The 22,627-nt window shown below is 46.7% G+C and overlaps 1 protein-coding gene across 1 annotated transcript in view; it reads right to left on the bottom strand.

The window, feature by feature from the left end:
- Window positions 1–22,627, bottom strand: part of Tiam2 (TIAM Rac1 associated GEF 2) — a 140,387-nt gene that overhangs the window by 11,545 nt on the left and 106,215 nt on the right. The window contains exons 16-18 of the mRNA XM_059272808.1: window positions 3,981–4,160; window positions 1,070–1,138; window positions 41–166 (exon numbers count right to left, since the gene is read on the bottom strand). Coding sequence (XP_059128791.1) covers window positions 41–166; window positions 1,070–1,138; window positions 3,981–4,160 — 375 coding nt within the window. The remainder of the gene's footprint in view (window positions 1–40; window positions 167–1,069; window positions 1,139–3,980; window positions 4,161–22,627) is intronic.

Raw genomic sequence — 22,627 nt, 5'->3', positions numbered from 1 at the left:
CCACTTGTATTTGCTTTAAACCCAAATCCAAAATACTTACTCGAAACTGGGAGGGGGTTTCCAAGACATTGAAGTCCGAGGAGGCAGAGATTCCGTCCTCCAGAGTCTCCAGGAACACTTTCTGAAACTCCAGCATCTCTGGCAAGCTCCCAAATAGTGACTCCATCTATATGAAGGGTGAGGTGTGAAAAGGTGTAACCAGGACAAGCTAGACTCCCTCACCTCCGCCACGGAAGTGTGCCTGAGAAGCAGGTATAAGCAGGTCCTTTACCGAGCACATTCACAGGGGTGTAGTCTATACCTAGAGACACAGATCCAGCTCCCGGCTATCCCACAGTTCCAAGATAACTTATTAAGTGGGTTGGAATTCACATCAGGGGAAATGGAAATCATTAGAAAGGAGCTAATTCTTGTGATTTAATATTAACAATTCATATATTGGAAAGCAACGTTTGGCTGTATCTCCTGCCAGACAAACAGACAAAAAACTCAAGACCTCCCTTCTGCCTTTATCAATGCACTACCACTTTCTAAGACAGAGGCCACCTCAGTGGCTTTAAAGGAGGTCACATACAGGACTTTGTGAAGATCCTTCAGCTTCAGTGTTCCTTGGGACTCTGTAGCTATACTCTAGAACAGTTGTGTCCAGCCTGCGATCCATGGACTAAATGAAGCCACAGGCAGCTATGGATACAGCTCAGCCCAAATTCACTAACTTCATTGAAAGATGATTTCTTTGCATCAGGCACGGTGTCATTCAACCTTAATCTTAGCACAAGAGAGGTAGAGGCTGGCAGATCTCTGTAAATTCAGAGCCATCCTCGTCTACATAGTGAGTTCCAGGCCAGCCAGGATACACAGTGAGACCTTGTCTCCAAAAAAAGTATTTTGCAAGTTTTTTGTTGTTGTTGTTTTGTTTGTTTAACTGTGGTTCCTGGGTTTGAATTTTGTAGGTAAGAGCACCATTTTGTAATGTTAAAAAAAAACCACACCTGGTCTAGGACCTCTGCTAAAAGGCTGAAAAAGAGGACTGGTGTGTGAGTGCAGAAGAAAAGTATTCGCTATTTACCTCATCCTGGGTAAGAAAAGTCTCATTCTGGAGTGGCTCCAAGTAGAGTTCAAAGAGGCAGCTCAGATCCTGAAAGCCAAGAGAAGAATGTCTTTAACATACATCTCCAAAATAACCAGTTGGTTCCAGCAGCCTAGGCAGCATCCCCAAAGGCTCCCATTAGGAAAGATGGTATTTGTCTTGTTGAAATTCTTGACCTTCAAAGCGGTTTGTCGTCACTCACCTAATACAAAGGTTGGTGCCACCATACTGCCACCTCCTGGATTTCACATCTTCACTCTACAGTGTTAGCACCCACTCTGAGTAAGGTTAACTTCTTACTGCCAGAACAGGCTCTGTCTTTCCTGCCACAGAAGCCATCATTTCTCCAAAGGGGAAGAGAGGGCCGGCTAGGTACTGCTGCAGTTGTGGCTAGACACCAGTGACCTGGCTTCCTCTTCGGTGCCAGGGAGCACGGTGACAGCCTCTGGGTGGAGTTGTGAGACAGGACCCAGGCAAGCTCTTCCACGTCAGGCTGAAACCAGCGGAATTTCCAACTCGTGTGTTCAAGCGCAAGAGCCACCAACGGTGAGCGGCAGGGATGGTCACAATCTAAGCCACACTTGAGTCTCTCCTGGACTCGTCTCTCAGAGAACACAACAGTGGGAGTACTTATGTGACCCACTCAAGTTTATATTTAAGAACTTGAAGCCAGACACTGTATAATTTAGTGACAGCAAAGATTTCTGTGGGGTTTCATTTATTTTGAAGAATTGGGAGTCATGCATGTAGCGCTAGTGGACTAATGAGTTGGTGGAACTGACTCCCGGGCTTTGCAAGGGAGAAGTCTTAGAAACCAGAGAGCCAAGGGAAGCCCAGAGGGGGCCCCCAGTGCCTTCCTCGTTGTGAGAGCAAACCCCAGAACAGCGGCGGCACTGCTGGTGCTTCACATTGAAAAGCCCCCCTGGCTTCCCCACCTCCTCCTGTACCACAGCAATCTGGGGTGTGAGAAGGGCAGGTAGCAGTGAGTCAGTCACTGGAGCAGATGTGGGGGGCACACAAGTGTGGAAAACTTTTAGGTGCATGCAGAGATTTGGGGTTAGATTCAATCGAGGAACTTCTGTGTTACATGTCAGCAACAACAACAAAAAATGAAGGGAGAGTAGGGAGCAGGTGTGAATTGTGAGTTCACACTAAGTACTGGTTATCTGTCAGGCCGTCACTCCTGTCCAGGCTAATGCCACTCGCTCAGAGGACTTACTGCACAGCAAGAGCGGTCACGCTGAGCTGGGGCTGACAAAAGAGCCTCCATGCCTGGAGCCCTATGAAAACAAATGGCAGGGTTCTTGCAGGGAAGGAAGAGTTGGTCCTTCCTTGCCTACCTGGTCACACATCCCTCAGGAGCTAACAAGTAGCATTGAAAATGGACCTCCTGGTAGAATGCCATCCAAAAGGAAGATGGGAAACAGTGGTGGCAGAGGGGGTGGGTTCTCTTTTGTTGTTGTCTGCCCTGGACCCAGCAGGTTCTGTGATGCTGCTCAACAGGTCTGATGGCTGTGGAGCCTCAGAAGCATTCCCAGCTCCCAGAGCAAAGGTTGTGGATTTGCTGGGTCGCTTAGGAACCCCTGAGCTCCCTGGCAGTCTCTCTCTCTCTCTTTCTTCCACTGGATACAGGACAAGACTTAATGGAAAGTAAAATTCAAATCTCTAGCAGTTCTTTCTCTCCCCACAGACTGATACAAGAGGCACTGGAGCTACCTATGAATAAGACTTTTGAGAGTGTCCTGGGGAAATGGCAGTGGTACACTTGAAGGAGAAGCTTAGATCTGTCACTGCTGTTGTGGTTTTCAGAGGCTCATGTAGGCCAGCCTGGCCTCCAACTGGCCATGTAGCTGAAGATACACTGAGCTCCTGAGCTCCCATCTTCTACTTCCAGAGTATTGAGATTATAGGCATGCACCGTCATGTCCACTTCTACAGTATCAAACCCAGGGCCTGGGGTATGCTAGGCAAGGACTGTACCAACTAAGCTACTGTCCCAGCTCCTCGGGTGTGTTTCATAGAGGAAAGGGTAACAGCCCACATGTGTGTGCCAATGTGTAACTCTTGGACTTCACATACTGAGAATTTCCGGAAAGCCAGTGACAAGCACAGGGCCCAACAAGGAAGTTGGGGAGGACCCTCCAAGGGCTATGAAGCACAACAAGGCAGACCAGGCCTGGATTCCCAGCCACTGTCCTACGCCATACCCTTCTAGAAACTGACAACTGAGACAAGCTTAAAATAGACCCAAAGCATGAGCAAGTGCTTAAAGCAGAGAATACTGTCTTTCCAATCTCCTATATCAGTAAACGTTTCCCAAAGCACTAAGTAGGGGCTAGCTGATGAGATAAAGAAATGAATTCAGCAGGTACCCAAGACTGTGGTGGCTCTGCCTTTGTCATGGTATGAGAACACCCCATGTGATGGCTGAAACACCTGTGCATGGGCCTACATTCTGCCCAAGGACCTCCATGGATCCGGCTGACCACCTGGACTCTGAGGACCTATATTCAGGGCCCCTAGGGTAGAGATTGCTCCCCAGCTCCTCATAACCCAAAGTGATCTCTGCCCTTCTTGCTAAAGCAGTGTAGACGCAGTTCCCACAGATTGCAAATAATGAACCACAACATCTGTTTCCATAGTGAAAGCTACCTTGGCAACAAAATGAGCCAAGAATCCAATTTTTGGGTTTTTTTTCTTTTTTCTTGAGTTTTCTCAGTTCTTTCACCCTCTCAGCCTGCTCTCCCTTCCCTGCAGCAATTCACCTCAAGGAGCACATGTCTACCTCCTGAGTGGCAGATGTCTCAGGCAAAGGAGGTGATCTGAGGCCTTTGCCAGTGTGACCTCACCATCAATCAAAGAGGTGTAAATATCCAGCACTTCCCGTTACCTTCACATAAGACTTCTCCGTGTCTACGAGCTCCTGGATGACTTTTCGGAGGCGGTCTGCATCTGAGAGGTGGCGAGCCAGAGGCCTGGAAGGTGGGTCCTGGCTCTCCATTGGTGCTTCCATACCGTTGGTGTGGGCGCTGGTAAAGCCCCTGCAGAGCTCAACGATCTGTTCAGCACTCTGAGAGGAGACAAGAAAGGCAAAGCCACACTCAGGACACCGCTGGCCGGCACGGGGTGTGCACCTCACCCGGAACACCAAGTGTTCCCACCTGCCCCCAGGACACTGTCAACGAGTCTCACAAAGACGCAGGTCTAGGGCACACAGCTTCATTCGCCTCAGACGACTCTCACTATAACCCGAGTCTCGTAAAGAAGATGGTATCCTATGTTTCCTGTTGGTACACAATGCTCCCTGCTATCATAAGAGCTGTGGATGCTTTGGCACTAAGACCAAAGAGTCAGGAATGAGGCTAACTCTACTAAAAATTGAGGTTGCTCTAAAAATCCAGACATAGAACTTTCTGAACAGAACATACAGGAGGCAGACTCACAGACTCCATCCTGTCCTCAACAATTGGCCCCACAAGCGTTCCAACTCCCGGTGTTCTGGGAGCCTCAGACATGGTGAGGTATCATGGCAATTTTAGGATGGCTTGGCCCCAATCTGCCTGGAGTTATGCCCTCGAATCCAACCATTTAGCCTGAGCCAAGTAGCAGTTATAAATGAAAACGCTCAAGCTGGCTAGGCACGCACGAGGATGGATGAGAAGGTGAGACACGAATTGGACGCCTCGGAAAAATGAGCCATTCTGGTCCTCCATCCCTTTCTGTTCCACCTCCTCTGCCTCCCAACATAGTGTCTTCCCTCGACGGAAAGTCAGAATCGAGACGAGACCTCAACAGCAGCCCCCTGCCTGGCCTCGCTGTCCAGTTCAATGAGTACCGACTGTAACCGTGCTCCAGCTCCAAAGAAGTAGAGGGTAGCTCCCGCCCAAGGAAAGAAGACTTGCCAAGGTTAGAAACATCACCGTGCAGACTGGGGCAGTCTGGAAACCAGCAAGAGCATGAGTGGTACAAATGGAAAATGCAGACGTGCAGATGGAAAGATCCATCCTGGAATAGAAAATCGTGGGAAACCAGCTAAGAGGTCAATTGTAATGTGGTCCTAAGAGAGGCATGAGCCAAGAAGGAACCCAGAATGAGCTAACGAAGCAGCAGGAACATGGACATAGACATCCAGAGCCTAACTCCAGGGGCAGGTCACAGTGAGGCTCTGCCAGACACCCACTGCCTTCATTTTGACAGGAATCCTGGGCTACACACGCTATGAGTTGAAATATTTACAACTGAACACACAGACTTCAAAAGAGTTTGCTACAAAACAGTTCAAGCAGAAAAGAAAAAACAATTTTCCTTGAACATGCATATTTTCTACTTGTTCTTATTTTTAAATTTGAATACAAATATTTCTGGTAATGCCTATCAGAAGACGTATATAAAATTCAGTAAGAAAGCATCTGGCCTGGGGCATAGCCCCATTGAAAGGGTGCTCTCTCCTAGGTTGGACAGAGTTCCTGGGTTTGATCCCAAGCACCACGAAAGCCAACTTAGACACGGTAGTGCACCTCTGTGATGCCCTCACTCAGGAGGCAGAGACAGGAAGGTCAGAAGCCAAAAGTCATCTTCAACTACAAAGCAAGTTTGAGGCCTGCCTGAGCTACATCAGACACTGCTCCCCCCATCCTCCAATCTGCCTTCCCGAAATTACAGATCTGAAGGCTTGGTTTTTCAAATGTCTCGTATCATGTTTGCAGCAATCAGATTTTATGATCTATTTTGGAAGCTCTTGTCTCACCACATCCTAACACAGCGGAGGGCAACCAGAGGCGGCGGGCAGCTTTTCTCTTCCAGGACACGAGGAACATGAAGGACACGAAGGACTACCACTAAGACACTCAGACTCCTGCCTTCCCCTCCTTGCCAGTGGACCCCAGCATTGCACTTGTTTTTATCTGGGAGCTTTCAAATACCATGCTATTCTGAACCAGAATCCCTGAAGTTCCATCACAGGTGGGGTTTTTAATTTATTCATTTGTATTTTTTGGCTTCATTTGGTGAGACAGGGTCTTACTACGTAGGCCTGGCTGGCCAGGAACTTGCTGAATAGGCCAGGCTTGCTCTCAACTTGCAGCAACCCCTCCTAAGTGCTGAGATCACAGGTCCAGCAGTGTGATTGTTTTAAAATGGGGTCACCCTATGTAGCCCCCCCCCCAACTTTGCATTTGAGGTCCTCCCACCTTGCCCTCCCAAATGTTAGATGACAAGGATAGACCACCATGCCCAACACCATAGATATTTATTCAAAGCTTCCCTCTAAGTGATGCTGAGGAGGCGTGGCCTTCAGGAGAACTACCGGTCTACCTATCAGGATAGCTATACCTGCCTGGGTTTCCCAGGAGTGGTACTGACTCCATCTTATCACCCTTTCCCCAGGATGGCAACATACAAGAGGCATAGAATAGGCTTATGTCCAGAAAAGCACATTGCCAAAAGTCATATCCAGACTGTGGCCCTGGTTCTGGGCCTCACCTTCTACTAACTACTGAAAAACCCATGAGAATAACAAGCTCTAAAACTCACGTACTTGAAATTTTATTCTGGGATTTGCACCACAAACTCAGACAATGCAACTCTGTAATCCTGAAAACGAATAGTCTCCAGAGCTGCAGAATCTATATTAAGCTTGCATATACCGCACAAAATAAGATCTGACAAAATGCACCATAAGTTAAATGGCATCTGGTGAGATTACAGTTTTGCCTTGCTGGGATGTCAAAAATCACACCTAACATTGCGGTGTTAAAATAACAAGATTTCAAAAATAAAATATCTTGCCATTTTGGAAAAATCAGAATTCATTTTAAAAACACTTCTCATAGGATTGACTTCCAAAAAGTGGATGTTAGCCGGGTTATTTCGATGGCAAATTTACTTGTCAAGATACGGCAATTCAGTGTGCAAGTACTGCAAAGATGCCTTTGCACACTTAACAGTTCAAGCTCTTGCCTAAAGGTGGCTGCAAGGATACCTGGATCACGACGAGGCGGGGTCATAGAGTACAAGAGTGATGACTTGTTTTTAAGGAATGCCTGTGACAGCTTCACCTCTGTACTTCCCAATGGTGATAAGCATCACACAGTCTATGTGAGCATGGTTAAGTTACTTAGGAGTAGTGACATTCCGGAGTCTTCTGCATCCTTATTGATGAACATATAGTAGCAGTAACTATCTGTCAGGTCACTGTATTCTTTACCATGTGAGTACAAGAGGAGAGGGAACTTCCATGTGTTGAGTGCCTGCATCACACCACCCCACCCTTGTGAGGTCCTCCCAAAGAACGCGCCAGCATCTCAGCTTTAGCATGGCCCACTGACTTTGCAGATGGCCGCAGGCTCTCCACAGCACGGGCCACTCATAACATACTCAGCACAGGACGGGCAGAGAGAACCTATTCTTTCTGCTGCCTCGGCCTACCAAAGGGTCCACACTCTGCTGCCTGGGTGTTAGAAGGATGGAGTTATCACCGCTCAGAGCGGTGACTACAACAAGCATCCTTGTATAGACGGCACTTTAGGGTCCATCTCGGGGCAACTGGGAAGTCTGTTAGGCCATGCAGACCTCAGCCCTATGATGGCTGCTTGAAAAGCAAAAGACGCGGTTACAAGTTGGAGGTAGGCATGTGTGAAGACTCAGGTGCACAACAGTGTGGAGTAGATTGCGTGCAGAGCAGAAAGCGGGGGCCTGCTGACCTAAGAGGTTTGCAGTATGGAGCAATCAGGCTCATGGTGGGCCTCACTGTTTGCAAGAGGACAGAAAACATTGTTTTCATGAATGTCTTAAAAGAATACAAAGTTTTGCTTAAAACTGTCTGGAAAAGCCAAGTATGGATACTCTGACCCCACACCCAGAATGTTCTTCCAAGTTTTTGCTTGGCATGGTAGCTCACACCTAAAAATCTAACACTGGGAAGTTTGGGGCAAGAGGATTGCAACACCAAGGCTAGCCTGGGTTACACAGTGAGATCTTGTCTCTAAAGAAATCAATTTAAAATTGCCAGGTATTTAGGGCCACCAAGTTTGATTCCTACTGGAAAACAATTTCATCATCTCTACAGGCAAGGCCTGACTCACTGTGGCACTCTGAAATCAGACAGATGCCTAGGCAAAGTTCTTCTGGGTTTTGTTTCAATGTGTGGATAAGACACCTTCTGCCTCCCCATAAAAGAGGCAATGTGTCTATTCTCAAGGAGCCCAGAAAAACATTTGGGGGGACGGCAGCAACACTGCCTACAATGAGCAAGCACTTAACCTCAGTTACTCCTCGGAGGAAAGTAGGGCAGAGTCTTGCTCAAACCAAGTTCTGAGCGACCCTACAGCCCTCCTAACCTGGACCAGGCGCTTTCCATCAGAAAATACCGCAACAGCCTCCCTGTGACTTGGTTTGCAAAATCCCCAGATCTCCCAACAGCTCTGGTCATTGCAATGTTTGGAGACATCCCTCGCCTGGGTTTTGCAGTTTCCTTGAGGGCTTCAGAACCTTAAAGGTAACTGCTAAGGGTTAAAGTGCCTCATATTATGGGATTTCATAGCTACTGCACTTGTCAGAAGCCCCGTGATGCATCATAACCGAGCCTCATCTCGAGGCTGTGTGCAACAGCGCCCCCATCTTTCATGGAGACATGGTCCTTCTCTGTCCAGCACCCCTTTCCTTCTCCATCATGAGATTCCTGGGGATATTCTCGTTTCTTTGGGGTTCATTATTTCAATAGTCTGATAGTTAGATTGGGAGTCCTGTCTGTCTTCCCACAGGGGGCTCTAGGTATGGCAAGCTATTTTTGTCTGAAGGTCTTAAGCTCAGAAAACATTTTTCAGCCTATGAAACAAGATTCAAAAGTGCTGGATAACAAAATAATGTTTCATATGGAAACACTAGAAGTGAAATGTATGTTACTTTTGAATTCTCAGCCTACAGGAAAAGCTTGGAAGTGGGTATCAGTAGCAGATGTAACCAAAACACTGACCCACCCAATACTATTGTGATGTTGGGGCAACGGGGCATATTGTAAACAGCCTAGCAGAAATGAAGACATTATAAAGAGAAGGCACACGGGACTCCCAATCTAACTATCAGACTATTGAAATAATGAACCCCAAAGAAACGAGAATTTCCCCAGGAATCTCATGATGGAGAAGGAAAGGGGTGCCAGACAGAGAAGGGCCTTGTCTCCCTGAAAGAGACTTCATAGTTCGAACAACTTGTCAGACCATCTTATAGGATGAGACTGGAGCCCAGATAAGGATGAGTCAGTGGTGGGTGGGCCCCACTTAACCAGAACTGTTTAGATGTGCATGCACATCCTTAGCCCTCTAGTTAAACTCTGCTCTCACTCAGGGCTGGGAAAACAGACTTGGGGGGTTCATGCATCTCTGTCTCTCTTCCCAAATTGGCCACATTGAATAATTGAATAATCCCTTTCTCTGCTTTCCACTATCAATTTGGCTCTTTTAGGTGGTTTATTAAAGACTGCTGGACGGCTCTGACTTGGAGCACAGGTTATCCCCCAAACGCTGATAGCAATATTACAATGTGTGTTACTTACACGTCTGGCCGCCTTCTTGTCCTCTCTTCTCTCCCTCACACTTACCAGCTCTATCCCAGGCCACTGACCTGAACCCAAGGCAAATCTGCATGAGGCCCACAGAGCTTCTCAATGCTGCAGGAAATCAGGCAGAACTGGGTTGATGATGCCTCTGCCTTTAAAATACTAGAATAATGTCAGGCCAGTTGGAGAGGATAAACCTTACGGACGCCCCAGCTCGGGCAGGGTGTGCAGGCAGGGGATGGTTAGTATGCTCCATGTTCTTATTAAAGAGGAAAAAAAATCCTCTGTTCGCTGTCTCGAAGCCCTGAGGAGGCTGTGTTCCTGAGCAAACTCAGGGTAACCAAGGTGTCAGCTGTCACTTCGAGCAAATTAGTCAAGTCAGGAACGTTCGCCTTCGGGGAAAAAGACGATTAAAAAGTACAAGGACTTTTCCTCAACTCACTCTGTGCCTCATTACACGTGTCGCTAGCTTACAGAAAGAGCTAATATTACCAATGTGACTGACAGAAGGGATCTGGAACCACGGGCTGACAGGAGATCACCCCAGAAAGGTTGACGGGCAGAAACAGATCATGGGTCTCAGGCAGGAGGACCACCTCCCAGACTTCCCCACGGCAGCAGGGTCAGATGGCCACATTGCATTCTGTGAGGCCCTTGGAGGCAGCTAGCAGGCCTGCAGGCAACATGGTGGTGCCTTGGTGGGGTGGGGTGGAGACGACCAGTAATACCTGTCAAACCATTTGTCTTAGAGTGTTATCAATGGAACCCAGGCGAGCCTTTACATGTACCTCAGTTGGGAGACTGCATTATAGAGCATGCAGGGAGCCCTGGGTTCAGTCCCCAGTGCCCAATAAACCAGGAATGCTGGTCCATACCTGTCATCCCAGCACTCGGGGGGGGGGGGGGCACATGGCAGGAAAAATCAGAAGTTCAAAGTCATTCTTCTGGAAAGTCCAATGCCAGCCTGGGCTACATGAGACCCTGCCTAAAAAGGAAACTAAAAAGGAACTCCAAAAATGAGATTTTTGTCTTTAACAAAGAGATAAAAGGACCCCAAAACCTCCTTGGTTCTTCCCCTCTCTGCTTGACCAGTGTTCTAGTCATAACAAGGCTAAATGAGACAGTAAACCATGAAATTAACAGTCAAGTAAATCACAGTACAGATGCAGGAAGAGTCACAGCAGACATACCAGACACTGGAAGACACTGACCTCTACTGACCAAAAGAGGGCAGGATTTATTAGTCAGAGAAAAGGTATCTGTGGTTTTCAAAGTAATTTTATGCATATTTTCTATGTATTAATATGCATGAGTAGATTTTTATAAAATGAGATAATATGTATGTGCATGTGTATATGTGTATATGTATATAATATGCAGTGGTTAACACTGCATTTCAAGTTATTTTAATTTTAATCTTTGGGCTTATCTGAATTTCTGCATTTTTATAGTAGCTGAATTTTTAATTTTTTTCTAAATAGAGTCATTTCCTGTTATTTTACAAAAATGATTCAAGGCAAAAAAGGCTCCACAAGATGTCTGATTTGCAAAAGGAGTGTGAAGAGTGAAGCTGACTCATCCTTCCCTCACAGTGCCCAGAGTGTGGCCGGAAAGATGAACTCAGAGCAAGGCATCTCAGTGCGACTTGTGGACCCAAAGACTGGAATCCTCTGGAAAACAATGACGAAGCTCTTCTGGGCAGAAGAGGCCAGGGACATGAACACTAAAGTTGTGACTAAAGATAAATAAAGCTAATGTCACTGAGCCTAACATGGGATGAGGCGGCATGGACTCCGCAGGAACTGAGTGAGGGCCAGTGTGGGGATGGGCCTGGGCCTGAGACAGGTGGACGTGGCAGGAAGAGAGGCAGGGGCCTCTCTTTGCCGATATTGTGGGCACTAAGTATGGGAAATATGAGGTGGTGACCTTTATGCCAAGGAAAAGAGGCCACGGAACGGTGGTTATACGCAGAGAAACTCGCTGGACCTGGGTGCTGCAGTCCATTGGATGCCTGCCACCTACAGGACACATGTCCAGGACAGCAAGGTGAAGGCCTGAGTGCATCATGAGCACTGACCCTCCTCGACACTCCCTCTCATTCCTCCAGCTTGTAGCCAGAAACCAAAGTAGCCTGTGCTGGACCATGTGTCTTCAAATACCTCTTTCAAGTGGTAGGTCACACACACACACACACACACACACACCCTGTAGAGTTAAAACCCTGGCATGGCAGGCACCAACCAACGTGACCTTAACTAGCCTCTCCCAACTCAATTCCCATATCTATAAAGATGACATACTAAAGGTGCCGCAGGGGATTCAATGAGGGGAAAATGTGTACAAATAACCCATAAAGGACAAGGAGCTCAATGAAAGTTACTGCCCAGAGAACTGTCGTCATCTTTTATAATCCGTGTGTGTTGCACATACTCCAAATGCATGCACACGAGTGTAAATAACATGCATGCAAGGTCAGAGGCCAACCTTGAGTGTCGGTCCTCATCTTCCACTTGAGTTGGGACACAGTCTCTTGGTTTGGTTTTTGTTTTTTCCTGCTACACACCCCAGGTTAGCTGGCTCACAAGCTCCTAGGAATTCTACTTCCCATCTTGTGGTAGGAGCCCTGGGCTTACAGAAGGTGGTATCACACCTAGCTTTACAGAAGTGCTGGGGATTTGAACTCAGAACCCCAGGGTTCCACAGCAAATGCTTTTCCAGTGGGCAGAGCCATCTCCGAAGTCCTGTCCCGGGAGTTTAATGTCTCAACTTCATTTACCTTCAAATGTTTGAAAGGACATATTTTCTCTGGTTGCCCCAAAGGACAAGCCAAAACAGTCCAATTTCATCCATAGTTTTTTTTAATGAAGCTCCTCTTCTGGGCACACAGAATGACGTGGTGACCCACAGCTTCTCAAACAGGAGTGGCCAGAGCCATGAGGAAAAACAGGAAGGAGACATGCAGAGGGCTGGGCGGGAATGCTGCAGCTCCCACTGGTACCAGAACAGGACAAGGTGAAGCTGGCCCCAGGGAAGGGAGGAAACACGCAGCCACCTAGAAGTCCAGGAAAGGCAACCTGGGGCAACCCGTGGACACATTCTGAAAAGGTGGAGGAAGCTGAGCTGGAGTTTAGTGTGCCAAGCAGGACCTCGGTCTCAGGCAGCACACCCCAGAGGTCAAGGGGGACAGCGGAGTATCTCCAGGAAAGAGGCACCGCACCTCAGCTGTTTCCCCATGGCTTCCCACACCACGGCCCAAGGCAGTCACCCTGCTCCAGGAACAGGAACAGCCCAGCAGCCCCTGGTAACAGGAGGAGTGCCAGGGCTGCTTGTGTCCTCGCTGCCTGCCTTCTGCTCGGTTTCCTTTTTTAACAGCAGTCTGGTCCAGACTCGGAAAGGAAGAAGATAAGGTCTCTCTGCCAAGGACCTTTCAAGGGGTAAAGCAGTCTTTCAACACAACCAAGCCTTCCTTCCCATCAAACACTGCGTTTGAATGTTCTTCCTACAGAAGCTGCATGGGATGGCCAGCCTATCGATGTCTCTCGGCTTGGGACTGTGTTTCTCTACTCCATTCGTTCATGTAAAAAGAGATGACTTCTTGTATATATAATAAAACCTACATATCCAAAGAGCATGTGAGCCAAAATTTTCATTGACTTCTGAGTGCCAAACACAGTGCCCATGTATGCAAGAGACTCCCATGATCCCACACTGGAACAAGTAATTATTAAAAGAGGACCACTGGAGAGAGGTCAGCAAATCATGTCCTGTGGGTCAAATCCAGCCTCCTGGCTGTTGTTATAAAGTTTTATTAGAATTCGGCCAAGCGCATTCAGCTCTGCTCAGTGTTACCTTTAGCTGCTTTCATAATATCAAAGAGCTTGAGTAGCTCTGATGCCCCAGACACTCACCAGCCTTCTACACAGCAAGTTTCAACTCACCTGTAGAGACACACAGATATATATCTAGGTTCTGGAGAGAGGGCTCAGAGGTTAAGAGCACTGACTCTTCTTCCAGAGGACCTGGGTTCACATCCCAGGACCCATGGGGCAGCTAACAATCATCTGTAACTCCAGTTCTAAGGATCCAATGCCCCTTTCTGGCCCCCATGGGCACAGACACATGCAGCAGAAACCCATACACAAAATAGAAATAAACCTGAAATTTTTTTTAAATTATTTTGAATTTAAGACTCAAGAATTTATAAAACTTTATCCTGATTTTTTTTTTCAGTAACTGGACTCCAAGCTCCTTTTGCTTTGAGATAAGGTGTCATTATATAGCCCAGGATAGCCTCCAACTGTCAATCATCCTGCCATACCCCTCACAATAATTATACATTTTTAAAGCCCCTTATGCATTGTTTTTTCTAGAGATGACACATGACATCTTAACTTGTCTAAACTACAAAGAAGATGTGTCCAACCATTTTGACATTGAGATGCAATGTTGTAATCTACAAAGTTCATGCCCAGAAACCACGCAATTGAGGGGCTTTTTGTGTGTGTGTGTGTGTGTGTGTGTGTGTGTGTGTGTGTGTGTGCGCGCGCGCGCTTTTTCAAGACAGGGTTTCTCTGTGTAGTTTTGGTGCCTGTCCTGGAACTCATTCTGTAGTCCAGGCTGGCCTTGAACTCACAGAGTGAGTGCTGGGATTAAAGTTGTGTGCTACTATCACTGGCAGGGCTTTTGTTTTTTAAATCATAAAAAAGTTCATTGTTTTCAGCATGCTTACAATTCTGTGTTGGGCCATATTTATAACTAGTCTTGGCTGCATGGGGCCCATGGGTCATGAGTCAAACACACCAACTACAAAATCCTTTATATAGAATACTTTCAACTATATCCAAAATAAAACAAAACACTGACACCAAATGTTTTTGTGGCTCAACTCCAGGGCTCAGGCAAAAGTGCTGAGTTCTCCTAATGGTTTTGAGTCTGTCTGCTGAGTGACTTCTAGGTGGTGATACGGTTCCTCTTTTTTACATGTGTCTTGTGTCTTTTCCACCTATGTGTAAGCTCCTTAGAGATTATCTTACACAATTGAACTTTTCATTCTACACATGTTCACTTAATTAAAGATGTTACTAAATCAGTGTTTTCCATTTGAGGGAAAATGCATCCTTGAGATGACTTGTGTTTCAGGTCCACCCTCTAACTCTCCCATCAAGGGGTGGGACATCCCTTTACCCAAGGCTGTAGCTTTCTTGTCATGGTCTTCCTTCAGTTTTCTCTCACAGCCTACTTTTCTTCTGACCATCTCACAAATGAGTTGAAATGTGTTTATAAGAAACTTATTTAGTGGCTAGTGTTTTTACTTAACACTTCTGTTCTTAGGGTTTCCATGGCGCCTTGCGGTACTCTGAAACCCGGCACTCCATAGCCCAGAGGTAAGGCCCTGCCAGTATCTCACTGAGCAAGCAGCCTTTGAAGGAACAGTCTTTTAAAACAGCCTGAAAATTTACCGGCTGAGGTATTTCCTTTCCCTAGTAATGGTTAGACACAGAAGCATGAAAAGATCATCACTGTCATTTATTTGAAGAGAAAATGTGCCATTAACACCAACTGTAACCAGTCCCCCACCCCCAACTCAAGGCAATCCTCATGTCTCAGCCTCCTGAGTGCTGGGATTATAGGTATGAGTCACCAGGCCTGTCTTAGTTAGGGTTTTATTGCTGTGAAGAGACCATGACCATGGCAGCTCTTATAAAGGAAAACATTTAATTGGGGCTTGCTTACGGTTTCAGAGGTTTCATCCATTGTCATCATGGTAGGGAGCATGGCAGCATGCAGGCAGACATGGTGCTGGAGAAGGAGTCTAGAGTTCTACATCTTGATCCACAGAAGAGAGAGACCCACTGAGAATGGGTTGAGCTTTCAAAACCGCAAAGCTCACCACTCAATGGCACATTTTCACCCATAATGCCACACCTACTCTAACAAGGTCACATGCCCTATTCCTTTCAAATAATGCAACTCCCTATGAGACTATGGGGGCCATTTTCAAACTACCACAACACCCATCTTCTAATTCTTCATAGTCTGGAGTTTTGACAAATCTTTTTTAGCTATTAATATTCTAAGCAAATGACATGTAGAAATAGATGACTAAGAATGTCAATGTAGTCAGGTGGCGGTGGTGCATGCCTTTAATCCCAGCACTCGGGAGGCAGAGCCAGGAGGATCTCTGTGAGTTCAAGGCCAGCCTGGTCTACAGAGCAAGTTCCAGGACAGTACCAAAACTACACAAAGAAACCCTGTCTTGAAAGAAGAAGAAAAAAAAGAGAATGTCAATGTTAGAGCCTCACACTGGATTGAACAGGTTCTGACCAACCCTGTGACAACAGCTGTGCCCAGCTACTCAGCCAGACTGCCCAGGCTGAGTCCAGTCTCCCTGGTTCTGCTTCCCTCAAGAAATTGCTTCGCTGTAGTTTTAACCTCAGTGGGTCCCAGCTTGCCTGACCTAGGGAAATCAATGGTATGGAAGGTCCTGCCCTGCACATCCATCCCTCAGTATTGAGAATGCTCTCAGGGGCTCAAAGAACAGCAGCTGGAACACACCTAACTCTGATTCCTGAGTAATATTCCTGGGGCATCTAGGGTCAACTTCTAGATTAATGGTTTCTCAACCTGTGGGCATGACCCCTCTGGTGGTCAAATGACTGCTGTGAGATGTCTTTCTGTATGCTGTGAATATGTGTTGCTCTGATTGGTTGATAAATAAAGCTGCATTGGCCTATGGCAGGGCAGGATGGAGCCAGGCGGAAAAATCCAAGAGAGATAGTGGGAGGAGAAAGGAGAGGAAGCAGACGCTGTGAGCCGCCAGCAGGAGATGCAAGATGTGAAAATACCAGTAAGTCATGGCCCTATGGCAACTTATAGATTAATAAAAATGGGTTAAGTTATAAGAGCTAGCTAGCAAGAAGCCTGTCTTAGGCCATGTAATTAGTAATTAATATTAAGCCTCTGAATGATTATTTTATAAGTGGCAACAGGACTGTGGTGGCCGGGCAGGACCATGGGGCCTGGTCAGGACCGGAGGAACCTTCTGACTACAAATGACTCTTTCACAGGGGTCAAATATCAGATATCCTGCATATCAGATATTTACATTATGATGCATAAAAGTAGCAAAATGACAGTTATGAAGTAGTAATGCTAATAATTTTATGGTTGGGGGTCACCACAACATAAGGAATTATATTAAAGGGTCACAATTAGGAAGGTTGAGAACCACTGTTCTAGATTGTTACAGACAGCCTACACTGGCTCCCTCTAGCTGACTTGACCTTCAGGTAGAGCATAAACCTTGGGATTCTAAATCCACACACATTCTTTTTGTCAGTGGGAATGGGTATATGCTACAGTGGCATAGACTATTCCAAACTTATGTGCCCTTCTTTGCTTAAACTGGAACCACTCAGCAAGAGTCATTTTATTAACTAGCATAACTAGCCACATAGTGGTACCACGTGGTAATTTTATTGTAGAAATACTCATAGCAAGCATCACAGCAGAGCCCTGGGGATACCCCACAGGGCTTAGTCCTCTGCATAGCTCTGGCTGTAGAATGGTGCTATCTTCTCCACCCCCAAGGTAGGGGAGGATGATAAAGCAGGAGCACTATGTGGGGAGTCCCTTTACAAAGATGGTGTCCCTTTGCTGGTGGGTCTTTAGGATATTCTGGATTCCAACGGATCTTTAGGTTATTTTGGTTTCATGTAAATATGATTCCCCAGGGAGGGAGGACATGTGGGATACACAACACAACAGGGTAACCAGACAGAAGTCAGAGCAATGTACAGAACAGCAATTATCAACAGAAATCGTGGATCTGCTGTTGGGAGAGCCTCCACCACAGCCGACATCCAGTTGTGGTGGACACTGGGCTTCTGTGCACTGAGGCCCAGACAGATGCTGTCTGACAAGCCCTGTAAAAAGCATAATGTTTTGTTTCTTCCCAAATATATTCCTGTCCCCCAAATATATGTTAAGTGGCTCTTTTCACAAAGGCAGTATTACTCTCTACATTTTAGTGTCGCTATAGACTTCAAGCTACCAATCTTATTACTACTCAGATGAAAGTACCTGAGTGAGTAGTAGTTAGCAGTCCAGGACCCACAAGCTTTCCTACCAGAGATTTCAAATTATCTGACAACTACTAAAAATTTCATTCTAGATCTACAAAATAGATTCTTTCACTTATTAAAGTGAAAGAAACCAAAATGTTGTTTATATCACTTAATAATTTGAAGTTTAATTACCAAACAGTTGTACCCAAATTTCTAGCAACATCTTCTGTTGTTCGTCACACAGACCCAAATTTTACCCACAGTGTTAAAGCACATGCTCACCTCTCTACAATCCTTGCTGGGCAGAATGGTATCATGGGAAATCCTCTTTATAATCTGACAGAAACCATCTCAATGTTGGCTTTCTCAACAACCAACTGCCTGCGACATATTGGCCTGCTAGTTAATGTCCATTATGTCAACTCCTGTCTGCCACAGGGGGCTGAAATAAGAATTTGATAGAGCTGTGGGGGAAACTGGGCTTCAGTGAGAAGATGTGTTTATACCCATCACAGGGCTGGGAACAGCTCAGGAGGTAAAGTGCTTATGTAACAAGCATGAATTCTCGAGTTCAGTCCTGAGTACAACATAAACCCAGCCTGGGGGTGCACACCTGTAATTCCAGCACTCATCTGCAGTGCATTCAGGAGCTGGAGGCAGGAGGATGACTCTCAGTTACACAGTGAGTTCAAGGCCAGCCTGGGATATATAAGGCTGTCTCAAAAAAAAAAAAAAGTTCATGGCATACACATGGAGATAATATCGGCCATCTCCCTTAAGGCCCCTTGCAATTGGTGCCATTTATACACACCAGCTTAGTTTAATTTCACCTCTCCGCCATGAGCCGATATGGGAGTGTAAGCTACTCTTTAATAACACTTGGGGAACAGAGGAGGCAGAGTGATTCTTCCCAAGCCCACTGAAGACAGCAGGAAGGCTCTGACACTCCTAGCTCATCTTTCTGCTTCACACACCAGCAAATTAAGAGCCTTCCATCTAACGTACTTTCCAAGTAGTTGCAGCAAGAGATAAACACCTCTTGTCACAGCTCCAATCCATCCGGTACGTCCACTCTCCAAGAGCATGCTAAAATACACTTCTAGGGACAGCCTTGGGCATGGAACAAGCCAAAATGACAGAAATGCTCATCCATAGACACAGGACACAATAGTTACCATGCTTGACGTGTTCCTAAATGTTCTTCATAAGAAAGCCAGCCACCCTGGGGCAGGTAGCCAGGAGTACAGCTCTGGTTTGATGGTATAAGGGGCCCCTTTGTTGCCTGGCTCTTCCACAGACCAACTGTGAATTCCTAACGTCTGGGTCACTGAATGTTGTCATCTATAATCCTGTGCTTCTGCTTAGAAGGTAAGCCATTGCGGACACTTAGCATGTGGAGCGGGTGAGCAAGGCTGACTGGAACTGCATGACTCCCCGCCACAGCACCGGCAAGCGATCTATCTCCCCTCAGATGGCTCCTGTTATAACACGGTCAGCAACTGTGCTCGTTTCCACTGTGTGCCCATCCTCTAGATTCCACGGATCCAGCGTGCAGCTCAGTCACTCAAGAAGAGTGGAACAGAGCCAGGGAGACAGGATCCAGGACCAGGGTTTGACTGAAGCCACCACACACACACACACACACACACACACACACACACACACACACACACACACACCTTCCAGAGGCCCTGACTTGCACTAGCAGGTAAAACATCAAACTGCTTGTTACTCCTCTAGCTTGGCTATGTGCTTGGGCTGTTTGTCTCCAGTGAGCACGCGCACAGCCTGATGGCACTTGAAGTGTCGTTTCAGTAACACTTTCAATGTTTGCTGTACTGAAGAAGTACAACAGTCACGCCAGTTCATTTATGCCGCACTCCGGACAATCACGTGAGGAGCAGCACCTGCCACGTGCATAGCAGAGACGTCACATCAACCATCCTCCACATCCTGGCGCTGACCACAGAAGCCAAATGGAGACGCAAATTTTAAACTCTTACTGTCACTGTTTTCAACAAATATCCCTCTCATTTCAAGCACCATTTTCTTGGGTTGAGAAGAACATGGTGGCGGGGAGGGGTGGGGGGGCAGAAAAGACAAGGATAGACAGACAGACATGTGTTCAAGAGAAAGCAAGTCACAGTAACAACATGGAGACTAAATGCTTGCTGACATCTTCATTCAAACCTCACCTTGCGTTGTGGCTGAGTAACCAGTGTTTCTGTCTTGGTAAATCATTGCTGAAAGAACCACGTTGGAGTCCTCAGTCCTCATAAAAGTGGGCAGAGGCCCAGGCTCGCCCCTGACAGTGGGGACTGCCAGGCCAACGTGGTGGCCGGTTTTCTCTCAGTCTGGAAAGGTGATGGCTCGCACCCGTCCAAGCCAGCGGTAAGCAGGGAGCAGGACACCTCTAACCCCGCAGTGTATCCGTGGTTCTTAAGTAGCTCACTGTGAATTCTCCGGCCAGTACCACCACCAGGCCAGAACCTCTCAGGCAAATGTCAGTGATTACTCACTGCCAGGTGGCTTCTGACAAGACCAGAGAACTTAGGTAGCAGCAAAGAATTAGAGATTGACAGGGCAGTGACTCAGAGGAGGAGGGTGCTGTGCGGCTGAATAAGCAATGGCAGGGAGAAGGCGGTGGGGGCAAGAACCAAATGGGGTAAAAGGAGAAGCTGAATTTAAAGGTAGAGTGTGCCTTTGTGTGTGTGTGTGTGTGCGCGCACACATGAGTATATGAGTGCATGTGGAAGTGTATGCACTTCCATAGGTAATACATGTGTGTGGAGACCAGAGGTCAACAGGGGATGCCTTTCTTAATCTCTCTCCACTTCACATCTTTTAGATAGGGCCTCCCACTCTGGAGCTCACCAATTTGGCTAAGATGGCTGCCTACCTGGCTGATGAGCTTCAGGGATCTGCCAACCGCTGCCTCCCCAGAACTGGGATTACCGCATGAGCACATCACCATGCTCAACTGTTTACATGGGTGCTGGGGACTTGAACTCAGGTCCTCATGATGCTCAGCAAGCTCTTTACCCACTGAGCGAGCCGACTTCCTAGCCCCTGGGGGTACCTTTACGACCTGCAGTGCTCTCTTTTCCTCCAATATTGAGAACATAACCTTATTCTCTGGTCTTTGTGCTACATCAAGAAAAGCGGGAAACTGGTTTTTGAAAACCCAAATATCCACTCTTTGCCCTCAGCAGTTAGAAGGTGGCACCCAAGGAGGCCACCAAAGGCAAAAGCCACACTGTGTGCCCATGAGCAGGCTCCTGGGTGGGCTTTCTCCTCAGCCTCTCCCGCCTCAAGCCCTGAGAGCTCCTGATGGTGACAGCTGAGTGTACTTAAAGCTGAATGCTAGAGGAAATGACAAAATGACTCAGAACAATTGTGCAGAATTTTTTAAAAAGTATAGGCGGTTGCATCATGGGACCCAGACATTATTAAAAGGTGATAATGGGTTCTGAGTAACGACAGGCATAAAAGCTGTATTGAAGCGCGAAGGCACCTCCATTCAGTCTGCACAATGGAGTTCCCATTTGACGATCTGCACGTAAGCAAGAATGCTGGAATAAGGCGTCGGGATGACTATCCAGACCCCTTAACAATGGCTAACGTCTGAGCAGGCCTTTGTGGAGTGGCTTTTAATGAACCAACCCCATGAGGCCACATCCTCCCCGCTCTTGGTAAATATTAAAGATTAGATAACATTCAAGGCACCCAAACAGTAGCAAGCCCAAATTAGACCATAACTGTGCTATTATTTCTTTAGAAGAAAAGGAACAAGAAGCAGCCACAGACTGATCCGCTATGGGGGAGTTCAGCATGAGGCTGCACTCACAGAAGCCTGGGGGACCACCACCACTGGAGCACCTCTATGCTGGGTGGATGACCAACCCCTCCTAACCCACCAGACAGTCGTTTATCTCAGCAACCAGGGCTATACTCGTTTAGTGGAGGATCAGGATCTCAAATATTACTCTTCACAGATTAACTTTTTCCCCAGTAATTACAGAAAATAAAAGTTTTTGCAATGCCAAAACATCATGTGATGAAGCCAGTGGCATTCAGTAATATGCCAATGCCATACAACCATTGATGGAATATATTCTGGTAGAAACCTAATAATTTATTGGCCATGGGGGGGTGGTATTGTTATTTAACCCCATCTGTGTCTTTTGGCACATGAAAAATCTTAAGTAAAGCATTAATAGGTAGCTCCACCTGGCCTAGCAGACTAGAAGACAAAAACCAGGGTCAAAATGCCACTGGGAGGCAAGAGAGAAGGCACAGCAGGTGAAATGCTTGCTGTGAACACCGAAGGAAATGCTTGCTGTGAACGCGTAAGGACTTGAACTCAGCTCCTTAGCACCCAATTTTAAAGCCAGGTGTTGTAAGATGCACCTGTAATGTAAGCACTGAAAACTTAGTTCCAGGAGCATCCCTGGAGCTTGCTGGTCAACCAGCCTAGATGAATAGGTGTGTCCCACACTCAGTGAGAGACCCTGTCTCAAAAAAGTCGGGAGGTAGACAGTCACAGAGGAAGACATCCAAGGTTGACTTCTGGCCTCCACACACATGTGAACATGCACTTTTACACATACTTGCACGTATACATGAACATGTATATACACATAGATATGATTAAACAAACATGGTACTTTTCATATCATCAATACTTGATAATAATTCAGAAATGTCAATAATGTAATGTCAGCACCAAGGCTAATGAGTCAAACATGCCAAGTCAGGGTTATAAACTCAGGGATCATTAGAGCCTGTGCATAATCTCATCACACTGCAGATCCCTGCCGCACACCCCAGAATTCTATGCAGTTTTAAATATAAGCATATAAGCAATTTTCTAGAGGTTTCTAGAGCTTTCATCCCATTCTCAAAGATCTACTCTAA

The sequence above is a fragment of the Peromyscus eremicus genome, chromosome 8b (assembly GCF_949786415.1).
Source record: "Peromyscus eremicus chromosome 8b, PerEre_H2_v1, whole genome shotgun sequence".
Classification (NCBI taxonomy): domain Eukaryota; kingdom Metazoa; phylum Chordata; class Mammalia; order Rodentia; family Cricetidae; genus Peromyscus; species Peromyscus eremicus.
The sequence above is the reverse complement of the archived record's forward strand: the minus strand, read 5'-3'. Positions and strand labels throughout refer to the sequence as shown.